Source organism: Sinohyriopsis cumingii, unplaced genomic scaffold (genome assembly GCF_028554795.1).
Source record: "Sinohyriopsis cumingii isolate HCF-2022 unplaced genomic scaffold, ASM2855479v2 utg001747l, whole genome shotgun sequence".
Classification (NCBI taxonomy): domain Eukaryota; kingdom Metazoa; phylum Mollusca; class Bivalvia; order Unionida; family Unionidae; genus Sinohyriopsis; species Sinohyriopsis cumingii.
The window spans coordinates 683,222-697,651 of record NW_028316043.1 but is presented as its reverse complement, the minus strand read 5'-3'; the positions used below and the strand labels follow the sequence as shown (position 1 = coordinate 697,651).

Here is a 14,430-nt window from a genome sequence, read left to right as displayed (position 1 = left end):
AATCCATCATTAGCTTAATGGATCAAGACATGTAGCATCTTAAATGTTATATCACAAAATATTTATAAACCGTAAAATAAATGCAGTGTATTTGAGGATTCTATCTTTTCTGCTTGTAATTAATTGTAATATCTACCATTTCTTTTTTCAGATGTGGCACTTAGCAATTACATTTTTATAGGATTCTTCAATATCCTACTTCTGATTCAAATTTGTTATCATTTATTATTTAACCAGGTGGTGTGGAACAATAAGTTTTGTAGATATAGGTATGTGTAGCATTTTTACAGTTCTTATTGGTCAAATATTAACTCATCACAGCAATACAGAAGTAACTGTTAATCAATTGATGTAGTTTTCAGTTCTAGCATGCGTTTTAAGCCTCAAAACTGGGAGAGGGACACAATAGAATGCAGATGATACACTTAACCACTTGAATGTTCACTTCATTATATAAAGATGTTCATGATGTTAGTTTTCCTTGGTTTTCATGTGCCATCATCAAATCTATGCGCTTTGTCCAGAACTGCATTTTGGCAAGAAATATGTTTCTTAATTAGTTATCCCATGATTTGCTGGTGGAAGATAGGGCATGTGGTGATGCTCGGGATTTTAGTGTCATTTACGAAAGCCGAAAAAAATCTAATTTTCTTGCATTTTGAAGAGAAAATGTTCATTGATGAATCATTATAGCTATAAAGTGTGTTTTATTGATGTTTATATTCTTGTACCAAAATCTGAAGTTAAAGAAAAGAATAAAAAATCAAATTTAAACTTATATATTTTGTAACACACTTAAAATCTAAAACCTAAAGCATATACATCTATGATTTAAGCATATACAATTACAACTTTGATGAAACATGCAAATCAAATAACAGCAAACAATTAATAACTTACTGTAACTCCAAGCTGATGGGAAAAGCTATGCAATATGTAACAACATGCTTATAGAGAGCAACACAATGTGTGAATTACTGTCTAAAAGGGATAACAGACGCTGATATCAAACAAGCAACTTACTGATAATCGACCAAGTGTTTTGAAAGCAGAGTTGAGTGGTCTTTTGACAACGTTGTTGAAGGGAAGGGACATAAATGGAAACGTGTCTTATTTTACTGATGATGGAAAGCGTATTTGTGGATTTTGCTCCAGATGTTTGTATAAGATTGACAAAACATTCTATTATAAATACATTAGGAAATCTTACCACTCTGGTGATCTAGTGGTTAGAGCGTCCGTCTCGGAAGCAGGAGGTCGTGGTTTCGAACCCCAGCCAAATCATACCAAAGATTTACACAAATGGTACTAACAGCTGCCTCAGCTTTAAGAGGTTAGTATTAGAACTGGTCGGCCTGGTGTCAGGATAATGTGACTGGGTGGAACATCATGCTACATGTCTGCGGCATGATGCACCAGTGCTAGACATCACTATAAACTGTCACACTGCAGGCATCGAAATGATAGGAAATCTATCACAATTTCAGCTGGGTACAGAAAAGGTATTAGTCAAGAACAAGGAAGAGATCATGCAGACAGAATGCCAGATACGATGCTGCCTTACAAATCTAGAAAATTAACAATCCACAAGCAGTATATACATGAAAAACAGAAATGACGCATCATGCAGTTTGTCAGTCAACATTTTCGGACATATGGAATAAAGATTTCCATCACCTGAGGATCAAATAGGTTAGGAAAGTTTATTAGACCATGATTTAAATAACTTGACTCATGTATAATTGCCAAGGTTAAGATGTAAAATATGTGATAAAGCATCATTGCAATGACTGTAACTCTCACATATAATGTTTATGATAAGAGTATGGACCTTAATGTCCATTTGAAATCTGAAGGATATTGGCCTTAATAGCAAGTCGTTGTTTTGCAATCGCATGCAGTCTAATGTTTATAATTATTACCAAATTGTCAGGAACTTGACGCATTCTTTCAACTTCTGGTCTAACTGATACTGAAGGTAAACAGGGTAAATCAAATATTTGAATATGAAATCAATCAATGCCATCTTGAAAATATTCTTGCTACTAAATATTACAAATTAGGTTTCATAACTACACTCTTGGGTCTTCCCATTCTTCAACTATGCCCTTGTGTATGCTCATGTGTTAGTTAGACTATTAAGTATGTGTGCTGTTGAGAGGACCCTATAACCATACACAGTTTTAAAGGTCATATTTTAGAGACATTTAAAACATTTATATCAAGGTTTTAAACTTTTGAATATTAGTTCATATATAAAGTAATGATGTATTTACAAACAAAATCCTTTAATGTTTGCACCCAAATACCATGCAGGTGTGAAAAATAATTACTTAACTTCACCAGATCAATAAACTTGCCGAACATTAATAACCAATTTCTGTGACACAGTGGCATTAGAAATTTATGTTAGTACACTCTGAGTCTCTACATACATCCAAGTTAGGTTTTAGTAAACATATGTGAGATATGAAATTATCACAATTTGTTATCCTTGCAGTTACAAAATATAAATACTAATTGTATTTGTGATTAATGATAATGATGTATCTCATAAATACAGTATTCATTATGTTTTGTGTCCAATACAAAACTCTGCGTATGGTGAAACTTTCTCGTCTTCTTTCAAAAATTCAAAAAAAGATGTTTTAAGTTTATGACAAATTAATGTCCATTTTTTCTTAAAATGTACCGTCTTTATATTAGGAAAAAATAACAGTAATAATAATAATAATAATAATAATAATAGTAATAATAATAATAACTTCATTATATTTAATTGCTTCTTGTAATTATCATCATAACAACTGTAACTATCATTATCATGATATATATTATTTTTTTTAGCTGACAACATGGAATTTTGGTTGTACTTATTATGCTGATCATCAGTTGTTAATGATGTGAGAAGCTCACTTTTCAGTAAACTTTCATGCTGTTGAATTTTAGTTTCATTCATTTTGTTTCCTTTGTCAATTCTTTGCATTTTGATATTCTGGATGTCATTTTCAAAGTGGGTCACTTCTAATTAAGAAGTCTAACACAGATAATACCTTGCTTCTTAAGAGTTAAGCGATCACCATAATTTTATATTTGTTTAAAACTGTAAGTGCCTTAGTAGAAATCTCATGAGATCCCCGATCCTTGTATCTGTACATGGGCCTTACATCATACACTTGGAGCAGGGGACTCTCCCTTATGTCCAGTATCAATATCTCTAAACCATAACCATGCATGCATACCCTGACTGGATTTGAAAAAACAAATAGATGCAATGTTGGGCACTGGATCAGACTATATTTATGGAGGTGGATAAGTATGACCTAATTCAAGTTTATATGTATTTCACACCTAATCTCTGATTTCAGATCAATTCATTCTCCAAATGTAGTACTTTTGTTCACACTGAATGGGAGTTATAGAAGACAAGAGATCAAGGCAAAAGAGTGAGCTTGAAGAGATTAATGTATGTTCATAATGAGAGGCAGATGTAAGTATAGTTTGGGTAATAGTTTCTTAGAATACTTATCACCTGCAGCATTCAGATTTTATAGGATAATATTTTTTTCTTTATAGATATCTGAGAATGGAAACTCGATAAAACTTGTCTATTTATTGCAATTTTCTACCTGACAGTTATATATAGCATTCCAATTATATTATCTATAGTAATCACTCTAAAGATAAAATCGGGTGTTTCAAATTATTGAAGATCATTGATTCAGATATTGAGAGTATATGGTTAGAATACTTGTATGAGGTGTGCATGGTGGATCAAAATAGTATTAACAAAATTTCCATGCTAGTGTCTGCAATGTTTTCAAATGAAGTATTTTATCTTTTCAGAAAACTAATGAGGAAAACACTGTATTAGTGGAGACAATGTCTCTATATGTAGGCCATATGTTGAAAAGAGATCGATGGAAGAGTAGAACAGAATTTATATGAAACTCAAACAGTATCCTAATGAAATAATTACCTCAATATCTGCCTTATATGGAAGAACTACAACAAATAACTGAATGAGATGCTACCGTCGTTTTAATTCTATTACATGAGAATGAAATTGTGCCTTACGTTACTGTTGAAATTATTTATATTTTTTTATGATGATTAAAATGTGGTATACTTCAATATACTGGATATATTGTAGCACCTTCCGCTATTCCAACAAGAATGTATTACTGGCCATAATATTAAAACAGGCTTGATGATGACAGCTTCAGAACAATGCAGTTACCTTGGAAAAGCATTATCAAAAAGGGATTTCAAGTTTAACAATGTAGAGATGCTACATTAGCAAGTAATATTATGGCATAGGAGAGCAATGTAGTATTGTTACTACATCAGGTTTAGAAATCACAAAACCAGTGCCTAGAAATAGGGTATTGTTACTACATGGGTTTGGGGGAAGAGCTATGTAGTATTGCTACTACATCTGGCTTTGGAGATCATAAAATTAGTGACTGGAAATATGGCATTGTTACTACATGTGTGTGTGGGATAGCTAAGTAATATTGTTACTACATCAGAATTTGAAGAAAACAAATCAGTGCCTAGAAATAGGGTATTGTTACTAGATGAATTTGGTGGAGAGCTATGTAGCATTGTTACTACACCAGGTATTAAAGAAAACAAATCAGTGCATAGAATTAGGGTATTGTTACTATTTCGGTTTGGTGGAGAGCTTTGTATTATTGTTACTACATCAGGTTTTAGAGATCACAAAATCAGTGGTGGGAAATAGGGTATTGTTAACACATATGTTTGGGAAATAACCATGTAGTATTGTTACTAGTACGTTTACTAGCAAAACATGATTCACTTTACAGCTTCTTGTGCTTCTTTTTATTAAACTTGATATTGTGTGTATAAATTTTAAAATCCCTTTAAAAAGGACAAGCAAGCAATTCCTTTTTTATTTTGACAGCCATTAAATATGAAAACAAATGTCTTTACATTACAATATACATTTTGAGAGCAATATGTCTCTGTATAAGAACGGTATTCATCTTTCATAAAAAGAGTTCCAAAGGTCAGTAAATCCTGTTAGAAAATATTTGAAAGGACGACTAATCTACGTTTTATTAAACGAACAAACACAGGGCCTGAGAGAAGATCTTTAATTTGATAATATCAAATTTATAATAATGAAAGATATTGTTCAAAATATAAGTCCTAATTCGGCAAAACTATAAAATATAACATTGATGTCAAAACAAGGATGCGGAAGTTGATCTTCTATATTCAGCACATTTTGTAGTACCCGCAAAAAGACGTTTCGCCGTTAAAAGCTGGTGGCACACATACATATGGTCTAACTAACACATCTCTTGCCCTTGGGGAGATTGTTAAATTGTCCACATCTGTTTAATTGTTGTAAATTGGTTGACAGTCTCAGATCTTACTCTTCAGATCAGACATTCAACTGAAATGTGAATACAAAAATATGTCTCATATTGCAGCTTCGTACAGTGATAAACGGGAACATATCTTTCTGTTTGATACCATTAATATCAAGCTGGTTGGCAAATACACAAATCGAGGCATAAAATTCACTATCAACGACATATTCAAAATAGTGCTGCGTTTATATTAAGAAGTATGAAATATGTACAAGACTATTATAAAATGAAAAACACTCGACGAATAGTATTTAATACAAGTTTAATGTGCTTGAGCAATGCATGTTTCTGTTTTGGTCTAAACAGGGGGACGTACAGACATCGAAAAGAGACCAAATCCTTTAATGGATCACCTAAAGACTCATACAAATCAAAAATTAATATAAACATTAGCTACATTTGTATATACATTTTTGAAATACTACACCTTGTTAATTATACTTTATATGCTATGAACAATAACATCACAATCATTACATTCGTTAGCATGTTCTTTATTCCATTGTCAGCTTAAAATGTTAGTGCAACAAATGAACTCAATTTTAATATCTTGAAATCAGATCAGATTAACTGATTTGTGGTTGATTATTTTAATCAGCTGCTGACTGTGGTAGTTTCAATGACCTTTTTTATATTTATAAACACATTTAATTTTGAAACCAATGGTCCATAGGTAGATAATTTACATATATTGGACACCATCAAATTAGATTAAATTATTAAATAAAAATACGTATGCAAGTAATTAAATACAAAATGCACACTCTAAAAGATTCTATTCGAAAATTCTTTATCCGCTGGTACACACGCTTATCTCCAACAGGTAAGTTATAAAAAAAGTAAAAGTTAAAATAAGTGAGTTTTATGTATATAGGTAATCAAATAAAAATGTAGCAAGTGCAACATTAAGGTAATGATGCACTGCCCAGTGTAATCCGAAATAAAATACACACACACACACACACACAAACACACACACACACACATATATATATATATATATATATATATATATATATATATATATATATATATATATATATATATATCCTGATATTGCTTTTTTATTTTGAAATTAAAATTTTTTGTTTGTTTAGGTAATTATTATGAATCATCTATGGTCAGTTCACAATAGCAGCCTATTAATGTCATTTAGTAAAACCTTGTTTGTGTTTTTCGTATTTATAAAATTTAAGTCGTACCATTTTGTTTGTACCATTTAATCTATACCAATTTGTCCGATACCATTTTGAATTTGTCCGTATCATTTTGTCCGCTACCATTTTGTCCTAGTACCATGTGTGTGTGTGTGTGTGTGTGTGTGTGTGTGTCTGTCTGTGTGTGAATGTGTAAAGGGTTAGAGTTAGGGTTATTCATATGTGTGTGTGTGTGTGTGTAAAGATTTACTATTTCGTCTGTATCCTGCATCTGATGATTTACATAATATTCCAATCTGTTTATTCAAAGTGGCTGTGTAGACCATAGTATATACATGACATATTCAGCCAAACCATCAGGCAATCTTGAACAAACATCAGATCTCGATGCTTTTCTTGCTTGTGTTTGCGGTACGTGTAAACATTCAATTTACTCAAACGATATTGTCAAACGCAAATCACATTTTATCATTTGATTGGAAACAAGCGCTTATAAAGTCTGACAATGGATTGTGTAGTCTATTAAAATGCTACATGTGTTTCAAAACATGCTCAAATAATGCCAGTTGATCACGAAATTGTCGATCGAACAAAATGAGATTTCACATGTATTAACATACTAGGTTTTGTTTAAATTGCTTCCTAATTTAAATATATTGTCTTTGAAAATTTGTTCGAATTGAACTTTCATCTCAGTGTATCATACATATCTCTGACACGGCGATTAGCCCGGTCAAAACACTTAAAAGATCTACCTTTCTGCCACATTACCTGTTAAGTCGAGGAGTAGTCTTTGCAGTTTGGCTCATTATACCAATCTGATGGGTAGTTGACATCAGCTTGAAGACCTTCAGGCTTGCACCAATAATTCGAGGTACTCTAAAATTAAATATACCATCTTTCATTCCGTGTTTCAGTAAGAAAGATTGACGCAAAGAGGTCCACAAAACACATACAACAACGACAGACAGGTATAGCGCGATTCTTTTGTTTTACCTAAGCCAGAAAGCCACTGTAAGCACTATGACACTAGCCATTCCACGATACTAATAGTTTGAAACTCACACAGAAAGGTGCGGTCCAACCTTTTACAACATTTCTGCTTAAAGGAGAAGATGTAATTCTTAAATGAGATAGTGATTGTAATACTTGTCCACATTCACATTTATTCTACATGAATCTCTAATGTAATGAATACATGAAAAGTAGAAGTTGTCCTAATTCTTATGTCACATGTTTAGGCAGGAAAAATACTGTTAAAAAGAAAAATAAGAATTTACGGTTTAAGAATCAAATCAAAAAATGATCCGAAAATAACCCACAAGTAAAATTTAAGAAATCCTAATATTGAAGTGTTATAATGAAATCAAGTTCGCATCCCGACGAAGAATCCAAGATGGAAGGCGTTAACGTATGCTGCATCCTGTATTATGTTGTGGTCTGCAGGTCCTTGTAGAAATTCAAAAAGTAACACTCCGGTGTTGGAAATCCGAATACAATTTTTAGGAAATGTCCCTGTTTAAGAATTCTGTATGAGCACACAAATATTTCCAGGGAAACGAATTAATCTTTTACAATACAAATAATCTAAAGAAAAATTAACATATAATTCGAAAACTGGCTACAACAGAAGGAAACGACATAACGTGATCATATTTACATACCAAAAAAGTCTCTTAGCCCCAGTATCACATTGATAACAACCAATCATTTTACTCCGCGAAAAAGTTGTTTACTTCTCTAAAACTATTTACACGTGGAGGGTCATTTAGCCAACACAGCCTCGATCTCGGTATTAATATTCTTACAATAAAATTAAATTAAAAGAAATACTTGTTGACATGACTGTTACTAATTTTGAAATAAGGTCGGAAACTAGGTCAGCTTTATATATTTACACACATGAACAGTCAATATCAAACTATTTAGTTGAAAAAGTATCGAGTTCCAAGTCAAGTTATTGCAACATAATGAAATAAAAAAAATAAAAATATCTTAAAACTTACAGCTAAATCAGATAAAAATTAAATCAAATATGTATAACATAATAAATACTGACCCTAAAGCAGATCCAAAACAAACACCATAGGAAAGTATATAGGTTGGTAGACCCAACACGAAGTCACAAATTCAATGTTTAAATAAGGATAATTGGAATCACTTTCCCGAACTAATCCGTTGCCAGGGAACAAATTGAATATTTAATGTTTCCAATGATACGCTATAATGACCAAGTAATGTAAATGTTGTGTATATAATATGTCAATATAGCATGTAGATTGATGTGTTGACATACATTTCAAAAGACCATTCCCATAATTAACTGATCTACATACACCTACACTGCATAGCTTAAGACCAATCCCGTAATCCATAAGTCAATCTGCACTTACACTGTATAGCATTAGACCAATCCCACAATCAATTGGTCGGTCCACACCTACTTTGTCAAGCTTAAAACCAATCTCTTTCTGCATTCTTTCGCTGACAAGACACGGTACTGCTTAACAGCAAATCCAGTTTTTATTCATCATTTGACACACTACAGAGCTTAAACCAATTCTACAGCCATTGACACTTAAAGTGCACAACTTAAGATCAACTGTTTTTGTTCACTAATATTTCCACAACACAGTTAAAACACACTTATATAATGTGATTGTAGATGAGTCATAGAGTGTGCTCATTTTACAATTCTGCATGCCAAGAATAACTAAACATAGGTTTTACTTACACTTGACGAGACACCCTCTCTTGAGCAACTGATTGTATTGCAGTAGATATCCTTAGTCTCGTCGGGCTCCAGAAGGCTGTCATATATCATGCAGCCTGTAAAATTGGTAACGAAGATTAATAGGATAATGATGTTTACTATGATGACTTTGCTGGTATTGTTAGTGATTGTTACAGTGATGTAACTAATAATCAAGAACAGAAGTGGAAATATTAGTATTAACATCAGTCTCAGTAGCAGCAGGAGTAGTAAAATAGAAAAATATTAACTGATACATCAGAGGAGAAGCTTTAGTAGTAGAATGTTTTAAATGACCAGAACTATAATAATCTTCTGGAAAAAACGGAAGGGAACAATAGAAAGATGTAACTATCAAAACAACCTTTCTTGCACGAGCAGTCTGCGTCAGTGTCATTGTTGCACCATTTGTTGCTGCTGTCAACACAAAATTCACTACATTCGCAACCTCTGAAAAGGGTAAAAGGTATATTAGACTTTGAATTATGTAAATGATATATGGTCATCACGGATTTAAGCTACCGATTTACTATTAACGTAAGAATACTAATGTATATATATCTGTATATCTCGGATATATATATTCAGAAACTCATCACAACGTCTTTAATTTCTCTGCTGAAAATGCAAAAAAACAACTTTAAGTATGGAAATCAGTCGAAATAGCCAACTTTGCATTGTTTCCGTTCCTCCAGAGAATGCATAAATTTAAATTATCGAAGGAACAAGTACTCTTTGACAATTATTTTGTAACTTATTTGATGCTTTAGTTTCAGATTACTAAAGGTGTTTTTAAAGAAATTACCTGTCGTTTCATACATGTATTCTGCTTTTGCCAAGTGACCAAATACTTTATATCTTCAATCTATGTTCATAAAAGGAACCGTAATAACATTCTGAATACACTTTGTACCGAGATATAACCTATGGTAGGGAACGTTGGGCACGTCTATAGCAAATGTGATATATGATTGCAGTCATATAATATCTGCGTTATTTATGTACTCAGGAACACACTGAGATGGAGTGATTACGATACTACATATAAAGTATATGCCATTACCCTTCCGGACAATCAGACAGTACATTCGATATGACGAGGGCAAGTACGAAGACTGCAGCTAAACCAAACGACTTCATTTCCTAGAACAGAGAATGCGACACTGATATAAATGTATAAATTTTGATTTTGTAAATTTCTAGTTTAGATAGCCACAGTATATCTGTCACATCACCAAGCAGCTTCAACACGAAAATACTCCAAGTAGTGATTCATATTATTTTAATAAATTGTTTATGTGTAATATTTTAGATTTTCAAACACTGTACTGAAAATAAAACGGTCATAGAACTAGATAAACCATGCGTTTGTAATATTTTATTTTAGATATTCTTCGTTAATTTGCCACATTAAGACGCTGCCTTCACGTCAAAATATGTTTACCTGTGGTAATCATATTACGAGTAAACTACCCAATCACAAAAGTGCATGACGGATGATGTACTGAAAATACAATCGAGTTTTTTATATTTCTCTGTCTATTTGGTGAGTCATATTTTGTTTAAAGTACGTTGACTACGTCTTTACAGCGAACAAGAGATAACCTTAGTCAACAACCGCAGTTCTGGAAGAGCATAACAGAAAGACCTTAATATATTCCGGGTGGTTAAGCTTCTGAATAAAATACGAATATGTTTTCACTTGAGTGAATGAATGAATAGTAAATGCTTAGTAAATGGGAATTATACATAATAGTATTTTGCGATTCCTTCTTCAGTATACTTGTTTATCATGCAGAGTTTGGACGTCATGCACAATTCTCTAGTGTTTACTATTCAATAACATCATGAATATTCAATGACTGACTAATAAACTCACAATTATCGAATAAAGTAAATAAGTAAAACAACTAGTGAAAGGATAAACTCTTAAACAGATCAGCTACTTCTAATCCACGTAGCAGAATGGACAGATATTACGATGAGAATACACAAGTACCAAAAAATCTCAATACAAACATAAAAAAGTTTACACGCTTTCGAAGACAAAGTCAGTTGGTCGGATAATGAAGAAGAGGTGGAAACGTACAAGGACTGTGGAGAAGGACATCTTAGTTATGGTATCTCCATTAACCATAAAAGGAAAGATAAAGTAGTTAGAAATATTTGCACAAAATCAAAGAAGAAAAGTCAACATGGATCTTTTAGCGACATAAGCCAAAGAAAAGTGGTTCGGCATAAAACAGAAAAAGTAACCTGCATAAATAAAAGATCAATAAGTATACGCGGTTACCAAAGAAACAACTCACTAAGTTATTTTCCATTCTCTTTCCTACAAATGAGGAGTCTACAATTTCTTTACTAACCTTAATTTTAATTTTAATCAATGAAACGTAATTAACGAAGCTAAGCAACCTATTAAGTTCTTCTTCTGAATGAGACCAAATGAAGAAGAAAAAACATCACTAAACCTAGCATCGAAAAAAGGCCTTTGCAAACATCTCCTTCTATATCCTCATCATAAGCCTTTTCAGCGCCTTTAACACATATATCTTAATTCCCAAGACAAGATCAATTGTTTCGTTACAAAATGACATCGTTCTTTCCAAGACAAACTTTCAGTTACTGCAAGATGTCATCATCCATTAAAATTAGATAAGAATTCTCAAGCATCCGGTTTCTACAAGAACCTGAACTATGATATTATTCGATGAGACCATCAAGGCTATCAATATCCCATGAAAGCATTTGTACAGAAACGGTTTCTGAGCCTTGAGAGTTTAAATAAACGTCTTATGGACATTTGTATCAGGTAATAATTTGCGTGCATTCCCGACACTCGTCACATATATAAAATCAATATATATATATATATATATATATATATATATATATATATATATATATATGTGTGTGTGTGTGTGTGTGTGTGTGTGTGTGTGTGTGTGTGTGTGTGTGCGTGTGTGTGTGTGTGTGTGTAAGGATCATTATATTGAAAGATTAACATAGAGAGAGGATGAAGAAAGAGGTATTATAACCTGTCTCAATGTGTACTGTAGACGTGATCTCTGAAGCTTTTCCCAAACCAGAACTCGAACAACTGAACGTTTCGCAACTGTTTTGGTCTATATATACGAATGTACAATTGAATTTAGGTAGGGCTTTTATGTGCATATCGACTATAACCTTCTAACCCCATTCCCCCGGGGAATGTTCCTAATTGTGTCGTAAACATGTTTATAATGAACTTGTGACTCCACCTTTAGAGGGAATGCGAGTAGATATAGGAAAAGTTCATTCATTCACTGTCGAAAAGGTTTTGAATTATGAAAGTGTACGATAGAAATATAGAAATAATTTTAGTTTAAATCAAAAATATAAAATATAATAACAATTTTGAATAAAACAATTTGATATACACATTTATTGATATGTCAAATTTATATACGCCCTTGACGCATTAATACGAATATATAATATTGTTTCAACATTAGGCTATATTTCAACATTAGGCTATCTTTTATATATTCTCTAAGTGATATCATTTTCACTGATTAATCATTAGCGTTGTAACAAAAATAGTGATAAAAACAATATTCCCTTACTAAATGAATTAAAGATGTGCAGAATTGCATCGACACGGAATAATCTCTGTTTTGGACATTCCTCTCTCTCTCTCTCTCTCTCTCTCTCTCTCTCTTGCATAAGGAATATAATACGGGAATATGGAATGAGAGAATTAGAAGAAAAAAATTCTGAACTTGCGTCAAGTAACCTAGAAGCACATGGTCTCCGTAGCGGTTATGTGTAAACGTCTAATGAAATTTTAATTCAGTGTTCACATTGTCAATGACAAAATGTTACTCCAAGACTGGAGTAAAATATAGTAATATTTACATAAAGTAACTCTCGACTATTGTTCTTGAGACGATCAATCTAATTATCGGTACAATAATTTAATCTATAATAGAAATCTTCAGAAATAGGCCAGTGATGCAAACCTTTTGATTAGTCCAAACTTGATGTAATTCCATTCTTGACTATATTTAACCAATGTTTCACAATGTAACGAGACCTATTTGAAATCACTGTTGTGCGCTGTAGCTCTTAATAGATAACGTCATGTTATATTGGCTTCTTCACCACTAATATTGTTTTGTAAATATAAATGTATTATTTCAGTGAATTTACCAGGAATACATTCCTAAGCTTAGCAACACTAACATTTTATCAGTGGTTTAAGTCTGTAAATTTATAAACATATTTTGCAGGAAAATGTCTACTTTTTAGCATGCCCTTCCATTATCTGTTTTGCGATAAAGAACTTACCAAAAGTATAAGCTATTCCAATATTTAATTTGTCATCACAGTAAATGAATTCGACATTTCTAGGTGAAATACCAAATTTCATAAAAATCTTAAAAATTGTTTGTGAGGTGTTAGGCACATTCTTTGATTACTTCATTGGATTTATCACAAAGTAAATTTAAAATTATTTCATAACAGCGATATTCCTCGAAAGTCTTAACACTGAATAATTTATGTCATTTTGATAGCAGGAGTTCGTCGATTGAGCCACACAAATTTCAGGAATTCAAGATAAGAACAGTCTTCATCGAAAACAATATTTTCAAAAGAGCTGACATGGTTGGCACAGTTTTTGTTCAGGAAGATGTATACATCATTGGAAGTCTTTTAGTGAAAACCCCATGTCTCTTGTCAATTTGAACATGTATTCCGCGGGTGGAAGTGTCAGCATGGTTTACAAGACAGATAGTAGCGATAACAAGTACGACTATGTTAGATCCTTTCTAGCTGTAAGTTTGATGCACGTGGTAGATTTACTTATTTTTAGATTAAGTCACTTTAGATTTTAGATTTATTCAACTTTGGTATTGATTTAATGGAAATTGTTCCTTTCATAGAATAAGTACGAGTACGATAGTGAAGTTTTCTGTATGTATTATGGCAAGAGTGCACGTTGAGCAATGTGGCAGTGCATCTGGTTATCAAGTGAAATCGGTGACCAACTAAACGTTTTATGTACAGTACAGCTTTTCGAAAACTGCCTGTAAACCAATAGAAAGAATATCACCGTCAGTTTACCTTTGAATCC

At 32.4% G+C, this 14,430-nt stretch overlaps 1 protein-coding gene across 1 annotated transcript; it reads right to left on the bottom strand.

Moving 5' to 3' along the window:
* Positions 1-5,108: 5,108 nt before the first annotated feature.
* On the bottom strand, positions 5,109-10,507 carry LOC149771652 (uncharacterized). The gene is made up of 5 exons (XM_089948273.1): positions 10,378-10,507; positions 9,679-9,764; positions 9,297-9,391; positions 7,334-7,441; positions 5,109-5,428 (listed from the first exon to the last, which is right to left on the bottom strand). The coding sequence occupies exons 1-4, from the start codon at positions 10,452-10,454 to the stop codon at positions 7,337-7,339; spliced, it is 363 nt and encodes a 120-aa protein (XP_089804399.1). The 5' UTR covers positions 10,455-10,507; the 3' UTR covers positions 5,109-5,428; positions 7,334-7,336.
* Positions 10,508-14,430: the final 3,923 nt, after the last annotated feature.